Source organism: Mixophyes fleayi, chromosome 7 (genome assembly GCF_038048845.1).
Source record: "Mixophyes fleayi isolate aMixFle1 chromosome 7, aMixFle1.hap1, whole genome shotgun sequence".
Lineage (NCBI taxonomy): Eukaryota > Metazoa > Chordata > Amphibia > Anura > Limnodynastidae > Mixophyes > Mixophyes fleayi.
In genome coordinates, this window is record NC_134408.1 from 142,819,964 (window position 1) to 142,840,469 (window position 20,506).

A 20,506-nucleotide genomic window follows, 5' to 3' on the forward strand; every position below is an offset into this window, starting at 1 on the left:
CACGTCATTGAATTGTATTGTGTATGAATAAGGTACTGCAATTTTCACATATATAATTAACACTGTCAAACCACATCGCTATCGTTGGGTAAAGGAAATGCATAAGCCTGCGTTTATTTGTGTCAGAAATTTCCCGCGTACTTTCTGGCCGCAAAATACACAAAACTCTAATTGAGGCCCTACATTTGCATATTCTACAATAAAAAAAAAAATCATTTGTTTCCTCCACCTCATTACAGAGGAGTGTATTTAATGAGTGATCGCACCTGGCTGGGATCTGGTAGTTCATGGTTGAAAGTGACACCGTTTGGCCTGCGAAGATTATTAAACTGGATAAAAGAGGAGTTTAACAACCCCCCTATTTATATAACGGAGAACGGAATATCTGAACGTGGGTCAAGTCTGAAAGACACGTGGAGAGAACATTACTACAAACATTATATCAACGAAGCTCTAAAAGGTTAGTAAATAAATAATTTAAAATGTTTGAACAAGGGCAATAACTCTGTGTCCCCTCTGCCTGGTAACCAAATCTGATCCACGTTTACATACCTCACACCAGGTCATTAAAATACCACACTCTCTGTGTAGTGATGGAACCAGGGAAATTACTGAATTATTGAAAATAATTTCTGCTTAGAATCTTCATACGAAAGACATTTAATATGTAATTTGTTTACAATATAAACTGTTTTGTTCCACATATTTTTTGGGACCCTTTTCTTAGATACATGTAGAGAAAAGACATGAGGGATTCTCAAAGTACCTTAGTAATCTAGTAGATCTTTCAGTTCTCCAACCAGGCAACTGATTAGTTGGGGGTTTGCTGGTAGCTCCTTGTTGATTCATAAAGAGATCCACATGCAGAAAATACCAGCAGACAAGAACTGTAATCTTCCAAGTAAATAACATACTCTGATTTTTGTCCTACGCAGCTGTAAAGTATGACGGTGTGGACCTCCGAGGGTACTCAGCGTGGTCTCTGATGGATAACTTTGAGTGGGCAGAAGGATATATTGAACGGTTCGGATTGTATTATACAAATTTCTCAGACCCAGCCCTCCCTCGTATCCCTAAAGACTCTGCAAAGTACTACAGCACTGTGGTCCGCTGCAATGGTTTCCCCGACCCGAATAATGGGCCTCATCCCTGCCTGGATCAGGAGCCGGAAGGTGAGTCAGAAATATCAATCTGTGAGATTCATGTTTCTGGTCAGAGGCAGACTGGGCTGGGGGTTCTGGTCAGGGGCAGGCTGGGCTGGGGGCAGGGAGGCATATACCCCCCGGGCCGGTACCATAGTGGGCTACCTTGGGCTGGATCATTGGGCCACCATTTTTTTTTTCCCTTTAAAATGTTCTTAATAGGCCGCTGATCCGAGTCTTGTCCCGCGGGCTAAAATATGCCAGCCCTCCCCTGGTTCTGGTTATCTCAGACCACTCACATTTTTCCACCACTGCAAACTTTGGTAATCAAAGAATAAATGTCAGACTCTGTTGCAAGTTTCTGATTCACAATAGTGGGACCTTCAAGTGCAATCTATACATGGCGATATCTATAGAAACAAAACTATAATGTTACCTTCTGTCATCACCACCTGACAAACAGTACAATTTTCGTTGCCCACCTATAACTGGTCAACAACTACCATCTCCAACCCTGTAATGGGTAAAGAGGGTTTAGGTGCACCATTCTGCAATGCTGTCTGTACCATCTAGATCTACCTATACTAAACACTGCATTACTCTAATTATTACCTCTCCTGAGACTCTTCTATATTCCATCCTTCTATATCCCACCTAGTTTTAATCAATTTCCATGGAGATCCCCCCAAATTCTGTTAGGCTTTACCTAGTCATACCAAATGTACATACTGTCATTACAGAGAGGTCTACCAATATCCGACTCTCCTGTACACCATAGTTGTCCACCCAGATCTAACCCACAAGGCCTTACCATACCTTTTTCCATTCCAAACTGTGATCCACTCATAGTTCATTACTCCATCGAGTTTATACTTAGTCCACTGCAAGATCAACCCAGCTTTACTCCCAGTTATTACCAATGTCCTCTGAGATCCAGCCATAATCTATTTTGCTTTACTCTGCTGAGTTATATGCAGTTCCTCAGCAAGATCCTACAAAACTCCACCTTCGTTAATCCCAATGTCCATTGAGAGCCACCCAAGCTCCAGTCTTGAATTTCTCCATCAAATTATATCCAATGTCCACAAAGTCCCACCCAAACTCCACCTCGCATTGCTCTACCTTTATCTCCACTCTACACCAACATCACCCATACTTCATCTAGTTATAATAATTGTCCACCATGATCCACCCAATCTCCACTCTGTTTTGCTCCACCTCAGTATACTCAGTCCACAGCAAGATTCGCTCATACTACATCCTGCTTTGTACTATCTAGTTATTCCCACTTTCTTGCAGAGATTGATCCATACTCTACTTTATTTCACTCCCTTACATCTACGAGTAAATGTATCAAGCTGTGAGTTTCCAGCGGGTTTGAAAAGTGGAGATGTTGTCTTTAGCAACCAATCAGATTCTATAATTTATTTAGTACATTCTACAAAATGATAACTAGAATCTGATTGGTTGCTATAGGCAACATCTCCACTTTTTCAAACCCGCCAGAGACTCTCAGCTTGACACATTTACCCCCTAATCTCCACTTTGAACCCATAAGTAGTTATTTCCATCTACTGCCAATTTCCAAGGTATCCACACCATGTGAGAACAGACATGGTAGAAGGGGCTTTAGCATGCGACTTTTAGAGGAATCCACAGGGGGATATCACATTTGTAGTCGCCCCATTTTTCTTGATTCCTTCTCCAGATATAATTTCAAATAATTTTCTCTATATAAAGTACAGGCGTGGCCAAAAATATTGGCACCCTTGCAGTTATTTCTAGTAATGCACCATTTCTTCCAGAAAATTGTTGAATCTAAAAAAAATTTTGGGGGGTATCCTCAAATCGATTTCTTTGGTTTGCAGTTTAATACAACATAAAAAGCAGATTGTGAGAGAAAAAATCGATGTAATAATGATAATAATAATAATTGCTATTATATATTTTTATTATTATTTTTGTTATTTTCATTATTATAATTATATTTTTTACTGAATGGCAACGATTTATTTTGTATGACATTAAATTGTATTTTATGTTTAATGTCTATTTGATTATGTGTTTGGACTACAACTCCTGTCATCCTCCGTCATGTCCCAGGTAACTGGAAGAACCATTTACCCAGAAATCTTTTTTCCTACAGGCACAACAGCCCCAACCTCCAGCAGTCACACAGAACCCCCCGAAGATCCAGAATCTGGCACCGTTAGTTTCCTCGGTCTGGACATCTCTACGTCAGACGCGATGATTGCGCTATACGTGGAATTTGCACTTTTACTCACTGCTGTTTTAGGCATCATTTTGTTTTCAGTTCTGTACAGTAAACTACGCAAGAAAATTAAGTCAGCCGCCACGTCATTTTAGCTGAAGCCATCTGTAATTTTATAAGAAATATCATCCTTAATTGACTGGAATAAAATAACAAGATAATCTCACAACAAAGACCTGTTATTTGTATGTCTGAAGCTCATCTATTATTTGGCTTTTCTCAAATTAATTAAAGCTGCATAATGTAGACTCTTCATAAAAGGATTAATATTTATACATGTTTCAGATATTTGGATATTTTATACATCAAATCAGGATCTAGCCACTAGATTTACATTGTATAGATTATAGCGTCCTCTTCTTCCTCTCAAAATTATCTTGTATACTCTTCATAACAAATACAACTGTGAGCTCTCTTAGAGAACTTCCTGCCACACTTCCTGCTCTTCCTGCTTCCACACTATCTTCCTGTTCCCACACTATCTTCCTGCTCTTCCTGCTTCCACACTATGTTCCTGCTCTTCCTGCTCCCACACTGTCTTCTTGCTCTTCCTGCTCCCACACTATCTTCCTGCTCCCACACTATCTTCCTGCTCCCACACTATCTTCCTGCTACCACACTATCTTTCTGCTCCCACACTATCTTCCTGCTCTTCCTGCTCCCACACTGTCTTCCTGCTCCCATGCTGTCTTCCTGCTCCCACGCTACCTTCCTGCTCTTCCTGCTCCCACGCTGTCTTCCTGCTCCCATGCTACCTTCCTGCTCTTCCTGCTCCCACGCTGTCTTCCTGCTCCCATGCTACCTTCCTGCTCTTCCTGCTCTTCCTGCTCCCACGTTGTCTTCCTGCTCCCATGCTACCTTCCTGCTCTTCCTGCTCCCACGCTGTCTTCCTGCTCTTCCTGCTCCCATGCTACCTTCCTGCTCTTCCTGCTCCCACGCTGTCTTCCTGCTCTTCCTGCTCCCATGCTACCTTCCTGCTCCCACGCTGTCTTCCTGCTCCCATGCTACCTTCCTGCTCTTCCTGCTCCCACGCTGTCTTCCTGCTCTTCCTGCTCCCATGCTACCTTCCTGTTCTTCCTGCTCCCACACTGTCTTCCTGCTCTTCCTGCTCCCATGCTACCTTCCTGCTCTTCCTGCTCTTCCTGCTCCCACGCTGTCTTCCAGCTCTTCCTGCTCCCACGCTGTCTTCCTGCTCCCATGCTACCTTCCTGCTCTTCCTGCTCCCACGCTGTCTTCCTGCTCCCATGCTGTCTTCCTGCTCTTCCTGCTCCCATGCTACCTTCCTGCTCTTCCTGCTCCCACGCTGTCTTCCTGCTCTTCCTGCTCCCACGCTGTCTTCCTGCTCCCACGCTGTCTTCCTGCTCTTCCTGCTCCCACGCTGTCTTCCTGCTCCCATGCTACCTTCCTGCTCTTCCTGCTCCCACGCTGTCTTCCTGCTCCCACGCTACCTTCCTGCTCTTCCTGCTCCCACGCTGTCTTCCTGCTTCCATGCTACCTTCCTGCTCTTCCTGCTCCCACGCTGTCTTCCTGCTCTTCCTGCTCCCACGCTGTCTTCCTGCTCTTCCTGCTCCCATGCTGTCTTCCTGCTCTTCCTGCTCCCACGCTGTCTTCCTGCTCTTCCTGCTCCCACGCTGTCTTCCTGCTCTTCCTGCTCCCATGCTGTCTTCCTGCTCTTCCTGCTCCCACGCTGTCTTCCTGCTCTTCCTGCTCCCATGCTGTCTTCCTGCTCTTCCTGCTCCCACGCTGTCTTCCTGCTCCCATGCTGTCTTCCTGCTCTTCCTGCTCCCATGCTGTCTTCCTGCTCTTCCTGCTCCTACGCTATGCCTAAGGATTGCAAACACAACAGTGAGTGCTCAGGGAGGAGATCCAGCACTAAGTAAGAATACAAGAAAACAATTGAAATACATATCCATACATGTACACTAAGAGAATCTACTTGATGGGTATTTAGTCCCTATGCACTGACTCTACTTTTTTGAGCAGCTTTCAAGCTCCACTGTGCTCCATTCACCACAGAGTAAGCAGCTCACATGCCTGTGAGAATGCCTCAGCATTAAAGATTGGAAAATTGGGACATGTTAGATCAAGCCTCTCAATTTGCCTAAACAATGCCCTGATTCCTGCAGAAAATAGCTGATTACCCTCATTAAATAAGACCACAGAGGAGTCCATTCAAGGCAATCAGCTGAAAATTAAAAGAACCAAACAAATTAATATCCAAAATTGAAAATATTTTTAGTGCATTAGTTATTTTAACAAAATGTTTCTTGTGTTATAAGCCGCGGTGGCTGCGGGCACCGCTGTGACTCGTTCCATTCTCCTCCTTGCGTCCTGGTCGTCACTTCCGGTATTCGGCCCGACCGTTGCCAGGGCAACGGCCGGACGCCAAATTGAGAGCTCTCACGCACCGACAACACAGGGCAGCCGGGCGCGCACACCACCAAGCCTGCGGGTTGATTTAACAGGGTATTATTAATTACCACTGCCTGGGAGTGATTACAGGGCAAAAGCTCTGATTGGCTACCTCTAGTATTTAAGGCAGGGAGGGCTTAGCCTCCCTGCCGGTTATAGCGTGGATTCTGTCTGTTGCTGACCTGCTCCTGTCCTGTTCCTGTTTGTCCCAGTGTTCCTGTGGATACTCTGTCCGTTTACTATTGGACCTCCTGTTGTGACCCTATGGCGTGTTTCTGGATTCTGCTCTCGTGCTGGTGACCCTGACCCCTTGGTGTGTTTTTTGACTTTTCTACTTGCTTGTGACCCCTGACCTCGGCTTACGTCTGACCATCCATTACCATCTATACAGCCTCCTCCGGCCCCTGCCGCTACGGTGTTGTTAATGAACTTGCATTACATTAAGAGTAAAGTCCTGGGGGCATCTGAGTACCTGTGAGCGCATAAAGCTCTACGGGAAAGGCGGCTGCTATAGGCAAAGACCTCTACCGCTAGTTCTGTAAGTTTATTACGAGACCGGCAGCCTAACAGTTTGTAATTCTTATTTGCAAGTTCCGGCAGAGACACAGATGTGCATTAAGGTTATATATATATATATATATATATATATATATATATATATATATATATACATATACATATATATATATTTATGTAGTTTGCAAATTTAATAAACTGCATGTATGTTGCTCAGTTGGTCCCCACAAGGTCTCTCCCAAGCAAGAATTTCAAAGCAGACGGGGTTTCAAAATCTGCTGTTCAAGCTCTTTCGAAGAAGCGCAAACAAACAGGCAACGTTGAGGACCGTAGACAAAGGGGGCAGCCAAGGAAACTTAGAGTATCAGAGGAAAGATCCACTATGCTTACTTCCCTTCCAAATTTAAAGATGCCCAGCAGTGGAAGTGTACCTAGAAGAACTGATGCTCTTTTGAAGGCAAAGGGCGGTCACACAAAATATGGATTTGATTTAGATTTCTCTTCTCTTCCTTCACTTTGCATTTTGTTAATTGATAAAAATAAACTATCAACACTTCTATTTTTGAGAGCATTCTCACTTTGCAGCATTGTTTCCACACCTGCCTAAAACCTTTGCACAGTGTTGTGTAAAGCAAGTTACACAGGTAATTGTCATTGTCTCTGCAGTTTTTATACATTTAGTGCATTTTTTCCCTTTCATTTCCTGATGGTCTATTTTTTCAGGTTTTCTGTGCCAATGTTTTTTATAAATGGCCCCCGCAGTATTTTATTTGCCAATATCTGAGTATTTTATAGTGTTTCCCAGTCTGGGTTAGTGCGGGCTCACCTGGAGGGTGAGTAGGACATAAGTCTGACTTAAATGCAAACTGTCCAACTGTAGGAACCAAACGGGATTCCGAAGAACACTGCTGCACCACTGGGGCTGAAGATAGGTGCGAGTACACTTTACTTAATTCTACTAAATTGAAAAAAACAGACTGTTTGGAAACTTCTACAACAGAATTTTCAGTATGGTTGACAGGAAAATGGGTGGACATGTATTAAAAAGGAAATATTTATTTCATGATATAACATGGTATAATTTTCCCCCGTCTTCTAATTGATTGATTAGATCAGACAGGTCAGGTCCATCTATACGGAGATGATGGCCGAAATTGGTCAAAAGTGACTAAATTGGTTGAAAATCCTGTAAAAGGGAGTTGTGCAAATAATACATTTACAGGGAGGGGTACTGATAATACTGTCCCTTGCTTGAATCAAACCTGATCTTAGCAGCAGAAAGGGGAGCAGCGTCGGGCTGTTAGATGCCCCGGAGTATTTGCAGCATCGATTAAACACAGTACCGCCAATAAGTAACACTTTGTATTTTAGTTTAATATAGAGATGTTCTCTGAGCCCTGTGTTTTGGTTTTGGTTTTGGATCTGGATTAGCTTCGTGTTTTGGTTTTGGATCCTGATTCTTTTCTAAAATCTGTTTGTTTGTTTTTGCTAAAATCACATAATTTGGCACTTTTTTTTATCCCTTCATTATTATTAACCTCAATAACATTAATTTCCAATCATTTCCAGTAAATTTTTGTCAAGTGACAAGAACACTGCTACCCCTCCTGTTTCTGTATGAGCAATGGTACTGAGCAATGTCACTGGAGACTGGAGAGTGACAAGAACACTGCTACCCCAGTTTCTGTGTGAGCAATGGCACTGAGCAATGTCACTAGGGAATGGAGAGTGACAGGAACACTGCTACCCCTGTTTCTTTGTGAGCAATGGCACTGAGCAATGTCACTGGAGACTGGAGAGTGCCAAGAACACTGCTACCCCTGTTTCTGTGTGAACAATGGCGCTGGGTCTCCTGGGGAGGGAGGTACTTATGGAATCCAAAACCTGCGAGATCCAACAACGCAACAATGACATTTTGGCTCAATTAAAATCCGAGGACTTGCAAAAGTAACGAGCTGGCTCATGAGCCTACTCGGATCCCCTAAGTTCGGGTGGGTTCGGTTTTCAGAAAACCGAGCCTGAGCATCTTTAGTTTAATATACACCATAGAATTCCACCAAAAACTATATTTTACGTTATGGGTGGAGTTCTCCTTTAATATGTGTCCTTGATTAATGAGATAATCTGTTAGGACTACGTTATCTCACAAACAGCAACGTCCTCATGTTGAACAAGCTCCGATTTGTTGATTAACAGAAAGTAATAAATTCGAAATATTTATCTTCTAACTAGGATCAAAGAGCAAAGTGATCTCAATAAGATATTACCACTTATGAATCATGTTCAAATGACTGAATTAAATAGTGACTCATCCTCCAATTACTTGATGTTTAGTAATGAATTGAGTTTGATCCTGCATTGTATTTGTTATGTTTTAGTTATGATTTATTGTTTATCGTTACCTTTTGTTGCATGGTATTGTACATAATTGGTTTGTACCATGGAAATATAAAGCTAATAATAATAATAAGTGTTGGATAAATGTCCATCCCAACAACTTTTAAATTCCATTACTTTTCACTTCAACATATGCTGGAAATTTTAACTCATTCAAAAAAATAAATTATATTAATAAAGACTATAAGAAATAACTAAATAAAACCACTACAAGGGTTGTGTAATTACCTTGTCACATCCTCGACACATTTTCCCACTGATATAAGTATCGGCATTCATGTAGTAAACACTCTATCAGTCCATTCCAACGAGCGCTTTAAGAGAATTGTCTCAAATAACATTCTAAATAGAATGCAACACTGCAGCCTCCTGGACCAATGACGCATCAGTCTGACCAATGTAACCAGCACATGTGTGCAATATTGTCATAGTGATATTTGATTGCACCACGTTTCATTTGGAAGGATGCGTGAACAAATGCTCCTAAAATACTCGATGGAACAAACCCTAAAAGACAAATGTTATCTCTTTGGACTTTAGATGTACCTACAACCGGTGGTAATCGTTTTTACGATTACCACTATTCTGACATGGAGAAGCCCTACAAAGAAAATCCAAAATTATGAAAAACCAATTGGAAAATATAGGAGCTATAACACAGCTTCCAAATAAGTAAGGCCACTTCATACATGACTTGTTTATCTGGGAATACCTAGTAACTGAGGCACCGATTATGGTTATGATTTAGATACATTTATAACAGAGGGATACTTTCCAGTGGAACAACATTATAGGGAAGAATTTCACGTTCTACTGCCACCTAGAGTCCACATAGATATAACAGGAATAGTGCTTTGGTGAAAGCAACATTGTTACCATACTATAGGATTTTATAACCTGGTTTATACTCCTTGGCTATTTTACATCTTACCTATCCTGTACATACATGTGAAAGGGACCTTTATTTGGCAGACCTTCCCTTACTATTAGTATTCTAAAGATTGGCTCCACCACAGGGTTATACTAATTTTAATTCTATTCTTTTCAACACTATTATTTTTAAATACTTCGCTTTTTTTAAAAAAACAAGTTCTATACCTATATACATTCTTTTTAATGCATACCAATAAAATATTAGTATTAATTGATTATTTACTTTACACCTGGAGTGCTACATAGGTCAAGATTCTGTTCTCTTTTCAAACCCATATGTTATATATATGACCTTAGCACCCCCTCACATAGCAAAGTTAATTCAAGAGTGAGGTTGGCTGTTGTCTAGTGCGGAGCGGTTTTTCCCTTTCCCCCATTTTCCCAGCCTTTCCCTTTGGGATCACAAGTTGATATTTATGTATCCTGAGTCCTTAATAAGGTTTGGTGTACTAAAGTGGAGGAAGCCTGGCATGATGGGGACTGCAGAGATGTAATTTCCACCATGACAGTATCATGTGTAATGTGCTTAGACTCTGCAGCAGCGTATACCTGGAACCATGGAGTGATGTTATCGTTCTTATACTACGGGGTGACCCAATTAGGCCGGCTGAAGTTCTGTGAGCTTCCTAGGGGTCCATTTCAATAGGAGCATAAGTGCTCTGGCTATAAGGTACTTGCCGTGTGTACACAGAGACATCACCTTGCAGGATACACATAATACATATGTACAATATAATGATACTGCAGGGTTTTTAGGCGATTATCAGGCTAATAACAAGATAAAAGACCGTCTGTCTTGATATCGCATTAGTGTGTACACTGCAACGATGAACCATTATCTTTCCAAAGCTGATCATATAGTTTGCTTTGATTTTTAAACTGGACTAAAAATCTAATTTAACGATGGAACGATGTCGTTCCAATCCTGCAGTGTGTAAGCACTCAGAACCGGCAGTGTCTATAGATCTCTATGGAGTGTGCAGAATCACCATCTTTTCAGCCGTCGGTTATGACAGATGAAGAGCACAGACCTGAAGGTAAATCTTGTAAAACGTGTATATTGTGTACACAGGAATCAGCTGCTGATTGGGACTGTTTTTCTTTCTTTCTGTTGTTGGTAAAATTGTTAACAATATCGCATCCGGAGAAATATTCTGTAGTGTGTACCCAGCCTTACTTATAATTATTTTGACGCGTCTTGTTCTATTAACAATTAGAAGACAGTCTGGCTTTGTATTCTTGCAGCTGTGCATTTATCTCTTCGTAATTGGTCTTTCTGCAATTTCTTTATCTGCATGCGAGATAAGACGGAAAATGTTCATTTTATGGCCGTTATCTTGGTATAAATGACTCCACTGGTACATTTTTGGATACAGACTAAGCAGAATGGGGCCAGCCTGGAGAGGGGTCCTCCTGGTTCTCCTCTCATTTCTGTGCCATGGACTTTCCTGGGTCGCAGATAAAAACTTTATTGCACTTGCTGGACCTTTACTTAGTAATATAGAGGGTCCTACTAATGAGGTGAGGTCAGATGAAGTGTTTGGGTGCCATGACAAGGTTCTACGGGACATGAAAGACCAGATACCTGCTCTACAGAAGAACGGTGTCACCCACTACAAGGTACAACTAGACTGGACCTCTCTGTTCCTCAAGGAAACCCCCAGGACTGCGGATGAGAGACAACTACAATGTTATAGGACACTATTCCAGGACCTGGCTGAAGCTAGTATTAGACCTGTTGTCATCTTACAAGGAAGAAGCCTCAGTGGACTTTCAACGACCGGTACCAAGACTGCAAACAACCCAACTGATCCCTACTTAGAATACGCTGACTTGGCCTTCCGTTCATTTGGGGAATTGGTCCATACCTGGATTTCCTTCAATGTTCCTACAGATGGCGTGACAGATCCACAATCTCTGCAGGTTCTCCTAGATGCACACGAGAAGGTCTACACGTTATACCACAACACGTATTCTACAGGAGGTAAGTTACACATAGTAAGGGAAATCATTAATTAGTGTCCTTTCATAATTCCATTCTGAAATTGGAAATCACAATTAATACCAGTTACAAGTTTTGTATAAAGACTGTTGCAAATTGTTTTACTGTTGTGTCACTGACGATGGATCTTACTCTTCAGCTGAGCTAAAATTATTTACAAAACCAGAATGAAAATAACAACAATCTGCAATATAATATTATTATCATTTATTTATATAGCGCCACTAATTCCGCAGCGCTGTACAGAGAACTCACATCAGTCCCTGCCCCAATGGAACTTACAGTCTAAATTCCCTAACACACACACACAGACTTGGGTAAATTTTGATAGCAGCCAATTAGTCTACCAGTATGTTTTTGGAGTGTGGGAGGAAACCGGAGCACCCGGAGGAAACCCACGCAAACATGGGGAGAACATACAAACTCCTCACTGATAAGGCCGTGGTCAGGAATTGAACTCATGACCTCAATGCTGTGAGGCAGAAGTGCTAACCACTGAGACACCGTGCTGCCCTGACCTAACATGTGAGAAGAGTCCGTTGTATACAGAGAATCTGCCGTATCATTCATGAATACATACACTGCTTACTGCAAAATTAGTTTTGGACCCACTGTGCTCCTAAATATCCACTGGGTTGGCAGAACGAGGAGAAGAAATTATCACAGGACCGGGGGAGGCGGAAACTTGGGTGCCGTAAGGGTGGTCCTAATAAAATGCATAGTGAGATTAATGAAATGAGATAAATTGATGGATCTACCCGTTAATGATAAGGCTGGTTATAAAGTGTTAGGAGGGTGGACTTTGACATTTTGTAATTGGCAGATACGTCTCCCGTGATGGAGTCTGAGGTTTATATGAAAAAAAATGGGCAGATTAAATGGACCGTGCTTATCTGTTGTCAGTTTCTACGTTTGTAAAACAGCGGAGAGTGGGTCGTGCTGAGAAGACGGAGGCGTCGTAGCGTGCATACTGCGTGCTCTCACTTTGTAAAAGAGGCCTAATATGTATATTTACATTCATGTATGTGGAATCTGTGACTTTGGAAATAAATGTGTTTTGAATGAACCAAAACCCCACAAAGCAATAAAAAAAACGAAAACAACACTTTACACAAACGCATATAAATTAATACGTTTATATAGTAACATTTATTTAAGTAAGATACTTTCATCAATTTTATGTTTAAAACTGGGCCATATGACACTTTCTCAGACCTGCCACAGTCACATGGTCCCACCATGAAAGTCAACAGTCACCTGATCCATACAGACTTTTTATCATTGTGATCGATTACACAGCACTGAGGGCCTGATTCATCAACGCAGGTATCTGCCGATTTTGAGCTCATCGCACGCAAAATCACTCTGCGCAGACCCGGGAGATACGTCCGTGAACTCTGATTTTTCCGCTGCGTCTTCGAACACAAAGGGCACTTACTACAGCCTATGATTATATGCACAAAAATTGAGCTATAAAAACAATGCAATATATTTAGTACAAGTTGTAGGATGGCGCGTCCAAACCCTTCTGCAACTCATCATCATCGTTTACTTAAAAGGCGCCACAAATTCCGTAGCGCTGTACAATCATCTTACAGATATGACAAACGTGAGTGCAATAAATATAATGACAGATACATATAATAACAGTGCCATGAATACAGTAAAGCATAATATTGTCTCCATGGACGGATATAAGCCAGTAATAATAACTTAAGATAGTGGGGGATTCCACGTAAGACATGACATTAAGGTTGTGCTAGAGATGCTCGGGCTCGGTTTTCTGAAAACCGAGCCCACCCAAAGTTAGGGGATCCGAGTAGGCTCGCGAGCCGGCTTGTTACTTTCGCACGTCCTTGGATCTGAATCGAGGCAAAACGTCATAGTTGAGTTGTCGGATCTCGCGGGTTTTGTAATTCCATAAGTACCTCCCTCCCCAGGAGATCCAGCGTCATTGCTCACACAGAAACAGGGGTAGCAGTGTTCCTGTCACTCTCCAGTCTCCAGTGACATTGCTGAGTGTCATTGCCCACACTGAAACAGGGGTAGCAGTGTTCCTGTCACTCTCCAGTCTCCAGTGACATTGCTGAGTGTCATTGCCCACTCTGAAACATGGGTAGCAGTGTTCCTGTCACTCTCCAGTCTCCAGTGACATTGCTGAGTGTCATTGCTCACACTGAAACAGGGGTAGCAGTGTTCTTGTCACTCTCCAGTCTCCAGTGACATTTTTGAGTGTCATTGCTCACACTGAAACATGGGTAGCAGTGTTCCTGTCACTCTCCAGTCTCCAGTGACATTGCTCAGTGTCATTGCTCACATAGAAACAGGGGTAGCAGTGATCTTGTCACTCTCCAGTCTCCAGTGACATTGCTCAGTGTCATTGCTCACATAGAAACAGGGGTAGCAGTGTTCTTATCACTTGACAAAAATTGTCTGGAAATGACTGGAAATTAATGTTATTGAGGTTAATAATAACGTAGGAACAAAAAAAAGAGCCAAATTATGTGATTTTAGAAAAAATATGGATTTTAGAAAAAAAATAGAGATCCAAAACCAAAATCAAAACACAGGTGGGCGGTTTTTACCAAAACACGAAGTTAAACCAGTTCCAAAACCAAAACCAAAACACGGGGGTCAGTGAACATATCTAGGCTGTACGGGGGGGCAGATATAAGACATAAGGAGGAGAGCTTACAGTCTGGAAAACAAAATATATCATCTATTTAAGGCATAATGCACTGTTAATATGTGTAGAAACCTCTGTCTGGATATATAAATAACATGAAACCTGTCACTTATCTCTGGGTTGTCCCAAGGTGACATATTATTGTCAGATATAACAGATCACACCTTGAACTCTGCACTTAGATAAGTCTTGTTCGTGCAAACCAATATAAAAAAACAGATAAATCATTAATTTAAAGTGATAAGAACATATAACATATCTGAGATTTCGTATGAAGAACTCAACCAAGTCTAAATAATCGGACACTTGTTGCTGCAAAATGTAAGAGGATTATTTTCAAAGAAGTTAGTAACATACAATGTCCCATCAAATGTTAATTTATATTCCCTCATTGATAATACAATGATTTTTAAGAATTGGTATTATATATATTATAACATCATATAGCATATAGAGTGGATATAATTCTACACACCCGTATTGAAATTGTAGTTGTTTGTGACGTAAAGCCTGAAATCAAGATTAATCACGTCAGACCTTTTTCCACCTTTAATGTGAAAATTCAAGTGTAAAAAAAATAGACAAGTGAAGTCAAAATGAAAAAAAAAACTTTAATACTCTGGTTGCATAAGTATGCACACCCCATAAACTAATACTTTGTGGAAGTAAGATCACGTTAGGACTCATTATTTTATGTCTGCAAAGCTAAATAAACTCATTTATGACCAGACAAAAGTGCAAATCTACAGAGCAAATGTTATATTGTGCAGGTGCATAGAATTATTAGAGCTACTCACTGACCCCCCGTGAACTGGTTTTGTTTTTGTTTTTGGATTTTTTTTGAACAATCCTAAAATGTGCTAAAATCACATATTTTTGCTTTTTTTTTGTTCCTACATTATTATTATTAACCTCAATAACACTAATTTCAAGTAATTTTCAGTCAATTTTGACCACCTCACAGATCACAATATTATTTTCATACACTTTTGGACAAATACTGCAGCGACCTGGCTGGATGGTAAGTGACAGAGCAATGACACAAACACACGGCAGTTCCTAGCACATCTAGGACACATTGATACACAGCAGTGGCAGAAAAGATAAATGGTGCAAGATGGAATTGTCCTTGGGACCTCCCACCCACCGTTATGTTGGATCTTAAAAAGGAATCCAAAAATCGTGAGATCCGAGATCCGACGATGTAACAATGACGTTTTGTCTCATTTTCGATTCCGAAAGCGCGTGACAGTACCGAGCCGGCTCGGTACTCGGATCCCCTAAGTTCGGGTGTGTTTGGTTCTCGAGGAACCGAGCTGAGCATCTCTAAGAATTACATAGCAATGTGCATGGATATAGCTACATAGGCAACATTTGCAGGTGGGTAAAAGTCCATAGCTGGTAGTCGGAGGTGGGGGGGAGGGGATTGCTTAGTGCGCCTTTCCACCCAAGTGGGAAACTGAGATTTAATTTTGCAGGACAGTATTATTTAAAGAAGATGGCAGGCTGGCGAAGTTGCATTTAGAGAGGCATGCCCGGTTTTATGGGGAGGAGGGCACAGAATTTTATTCCCCTGCAAAAGACCCTGAATTTTTTCGTCTGCTCAGAGGTGGTGTAAACGTAACCTCGTCGTACACTTATAATGCGATGCGTTTTGCGTCTTTCGTTTGCACTTTGTCACAAAAGTGAATATCGAAGAGTAATCCGTGGTTGTACTTTGTAGTAGAAATTCACTGGGAGGAAAATTAGAATAAAAAAAAGAAGCAATATTAAAAAAGAAACAATATTGTAGCTTTCCAATCTCATCTGCTGGTTGCTGGCAATTGAAAAGCTTGCTTAATTTGTACATTGTAAATGATTGAGTTTTTATCTAAACAAAATAACCAATAAAAAGCTCATATACTATGCTGAACATTTGTGGCGCTTTATAGTTCAAATATAATAATAATAGTTATACAGAATGACCAAAATTAACAACTAACAATCGAAAATAAAATTCTGCAACTATCCCATTAAATCCTGTGTTGTGACTTCTGCTTGAGCTGATATAACAGCTTTTCCTATAACTGAGGTTGAGCCGAAGGTGCAGAATATGTTATATATAAATCCCTACAGGTTAATTTGGATGAGGTGGGTCCATCGTCATTGCAACTTAAAGGGTCGTAGCAAATAGTATATCTGCAGCCACTACCAGATCTATGTAGATCTATTATAAAGTATCTGCATTAATGGTTAATGGATTAATCAGCTTAATTCAGAAAAGAGGAAATACATTATCACAAAACATGTTCTGAACCATTTAACGATGCTGACTAATGACATATTAATGTATTTGTTTCACCAGGTGGAAAGTTGTCTATTGCTCTGGGAACAGCAGAACTCAGTACCTGTCTATCACTAAGACCTGGCTTCCTGGTAAATTCAATTCATATGCATATCTCCTACAAACACTTCATTTTTAACATTTATATATTTTTTTTTACATTTTAACTGACTTATAGCAACAGACTTGAGAGATTCCAATATCAGTGTATCTATATTAGACAGAAATGTAATAATTTATTAACATCACTTGTGACCTTAATCCATGTGCTTAGTTTGGCTGTGTGGCCAGGTCTCACGTACTTTGAGAACGTGATATTACCCAGAACACTGGGTAGAATTATTACCTGACATGAATTCACACGGCGGTATATTTAAAGGGCCGCTACCATCCAACGTGCTAAATATGTTTAAAAATAAGTTGTTATCTCTTTTGTACTCGACTTCAGTACATTTCATTACATTAATTCTTGCAATAAATTCATCACATTGATAAGCTGCAGCTGTTATCTCCCAGCAGTCTCAGTTTATACTACAGGGGCTGTAAAGTTATTACTGGAGATATCACCAGGTGAGATGTAAACGCAGGACTGGCTCAAGGACAAAGCAAATGAGGAAATGACTTTAGGCAGATAAACATTAAAGACTTAAAAAAGCAACTGATTATTATACTGAAATTTACAGTCTGGGGGATAGCAAGTTCTATGTTATTTCAAATTTATTCCCACCCGCCATATTAGCAGGATATCCTGCGTGGACATTTCTGCCCCATGTTGTAAAATAAATAATAATTTATTTAGCTGTGTTTACGTTCACATGCGGCCTTGACTTAAAGATTCTTTGAAGGAGTCGCACACCTAAAACAAAAAAAGTAATCTGTGGGCACCATTGTGGCCCCATTGCCGTTCTTAAATGCCAGCCTCTGTTTCCTCACATCATTGGTCTCTGCGGGTACCTTCAGTCACTTCAGGTTCCAGCGTCCTCACTTAGCGTTGCGGCGTGTAACTAAGCCTAGCAATCATGCAGTATGAGCCACAATTGCATCCAACATCTGTACACAGGTTGGAGAACACTCAAATCTGTACCCAGAGGACACCATGATTATCAGTATGTTATACTTCACATAGCAACTCACATTTACATAGTTATTTTATTTTGTTTTAGGCAGTATCTAGCTAGTTACAGAAATGACGGTTAGGAGGTGATGATCAAAATTTCGCTAACAGCACTTAAAAAAGGACTAGATGATTTCTTAAGAAATTATATCTGTAGCTACAGCGGTCAGAAACCTAATTAGAATTTATTATTCCAGATCAATGTTTCAAGAAAGTAGTGGCCCCTTTATCTCAAGGCAAATATAGTAAATTGAAAAGTGCATTTTTCTACATACATTAATACCCTCAGCACCCGGCGATGAATGACGTGCGGGGTCACTCTTACTTTAGGAACTTATTAGTTCACTAGGAACCAGCGATGTCACTAGCCGTAAGGTACAATCACTGTGTGTACAGGGGATGGAGCCACCTAATTGCTATGTAGAAGCCTAAATTTATGTTGTTTGTTCTTTGCATAACTATCTCTGCTTGTTTCAGGAATCAGTGGACTTTCTTGCACTGAATATAGAATATAACTGCCAGGATTCTGATCAGCTGAAACACTGGAGTATGAATCAGGTATGGGATAGGATTGTAAGTGACCGTGATACAAAGTATCCCTCACCTGGTTCCTTGTCTTCACAAGACATATATATATATATATATATATATATATATATATATATATTTATTTGCTCTATATAACAAGGTTTTACAGACAACTAAGCCAAGCCCGGGAACAGAAATTTGGAAACTCTGACCTATGCCAAAAGTTCTTGTGTGCTTTAATTAATTAGTGGGCTGGTGGGGGTAAAATGGGATTTAATAATATAGGGACTGATGTGAGTGAGTTCTCTGTACAGCGCTGCAGAATTAGTGGCGCTATATAAATAAATAGACGATGATGATGATATAGTCTTGCTTTGCAGTCGCAGCAGACTCTGAATGACCACACACGCTTAGTGCTGGTGGCAATACGTAGATATGATTGTGAGCCTTTCAGGTCATGATGTAATGAGACAAATTAGTGTAAATGTGTTTTTTTTTATACCAGGGTTACTTGTTAGGTCCAGGGGTTAAATGTATTAACCTCCGGGTTCTTCAACACCCGCGAGTTCGGCGTCTTTGGCGTTTAAATTTAAAGCGGCGCTGCCTTGTAAAGGGAAACTTTGCGGGTGTTGAAGAACCCGGAGTTTAATATATTTACCCCCAGGTCTTAAAGTAATCATAAATAGTTAAATTACCATATATCAAGCATGTGGTAAAATGCATTACTCAGACACCCCATTGCAGTTTTTGCTCCATCTCCTCTCTGTATAACAAATAGAATAGAATGTTGGCAATTTGGGCCAGATAGATTATATAGCAAAGGATATTTATTCCTCTTCAAACTTGTAGTGACATTTCATTACAGTCCCCTGTGTGTGTGTGAAACTACTGTATATAGTATTTTGGTTACCTAGGAGACCCCAAGTCAATCATTCAGATGACAATTTACTTGTGCAACTGTAGAGTGATGTGAGATAGATTTCTGACACATCACACAGTCCATTTTTCACAGGAATTATAAATTATAGAGGGGAAATTTATATACACAAGTCATGCTAGGAAGACTCTTTATTTATACATTTATTATTTATTGTATTTCAATATTTATATTTTACATATTAATGTTTAATTGTTGGTTTAATTCATTTTTAAAAGATCTCAGATTCTAGAAAGGAAACCTATATAGGTCTATTTCCCAATCTGGCAGATACGCAGACATTTCAGAAACAGTCTGTTTGCTGGTAATCTAAGATCTGTGTCGTTCCACAGAACATCGAGAAGAGACTGGAGATTTTGGTTTTCAGCTTAACCCTGAATGATTGCAACTTGCTGGCAGAGGATAACAAATACGTCCCAGTGTTTAAGATAGTTGAAGGTAGGCTGTCTAGTATGTTATCTGTACAATAGTCAGATGCGGAGATTGAATGTAAAATATCTTACATTGAATGGCATAATCCTTATATAGCCAGATCACTTACGCAATAGATGCACAGAACAAAAATAATAGATCTGGTAAAAGGAACAAAACAGCAAATATCATGTAAACTGCTGTGTAATTGAGCTGAATGAAGAGAGGTATAAAGGGAAATAAATTACTCACCATTTAATAACTAATCTCATGAATTAATCACTCACAAATGCAGTTTCAGGTTTAACCAAAAAAATCTATTCCTTTCCTGCTCTAAATTACTGGGTCTCCCAGCAGCACAGATAGCAAGTATCCTAGACGTGAGACTTACAATCATCCACTAAATATATACAATTTGCTTTCAGACACTTACACACAGATTCTGCTATACATCTATACAGTACAAACAGAATACATAACATGATACACATAACACATCAAAGGGACAATGATACTTATATCAGGAAAGATTGCACACAGATGCTGAGCATTATTTAAGATATTATGTATTCTCATTAATACAATCTTCAATAAATATCATACACATAACATAAATCAGATTAGCATAGATGGTACAATACATAATCAAGTTTATTTACGTTGAATCCTTTACCTGTTTTATATATGTGTATAATTACTTTAGTCTCATGTGTTTGTATATGTCTGAGATATAAAAATTACAATTCTAATCATTACTAGCTACATCTCTCATTATTCATCCCAGTAATAACTACAACTACATTTCATATATTTATCTCACAAAACCCACACAC

At 40.3% G+C, this 20,506-nt stretch overlaps 2 protein-coding genes across 2 annotated transcripts in view; both read left to right on the top strand.

The window, feature by feature from the left end:
• LOC142098566 (lactase/phlorizin hydrolase-like) overlaps positions 1-3,509 on the top strand; it is a 36,516-nt gene extending 33,007 nt beyond the window's left edge. Inside the window, exons 15-17 of the mRNA XM_075181402.1 lie at positions 240-460; positions 936-1,172; positions 3,289-3,509. Coding sequence (XP_075037503.1) covers positions 240-460; positions 936-1,172; positions 3,289-3,509 — 679 coding nt within the window. The remainder of the gene's footprint in view (positions 1-239; positions 461-935; positions 1,173-3,288) is intronic.
• A 7,549-nt stretch (positions 3,510-11,058) lies between these two features.
• LOC142098567 (lactase/phlorizin hydrolase-like) overlaps positions 11,059-20,506 on the top strand; it is a 29,820-nt gene continuing 20,372 nt past the window's right edge. The window contains exons 1-4 of the mRNA XM_075181403.1: positions 11,059-11,656; positions 16,705-16,775; positions 18,275-18,355; positions 19,595-19,700. Coding sequence (XP_075037504.1) covers positions 11,059-11,656; positions 16,705-16,775; positions 18,275-18,355; positions 19,595-19,700 — 856 coding nt within the window. The remainder of the gene's footprint in view (positions 11,657-16,704; positions 16,776-18,274; positions 18,356-19,594; positions 19,701-20,506) is intronic.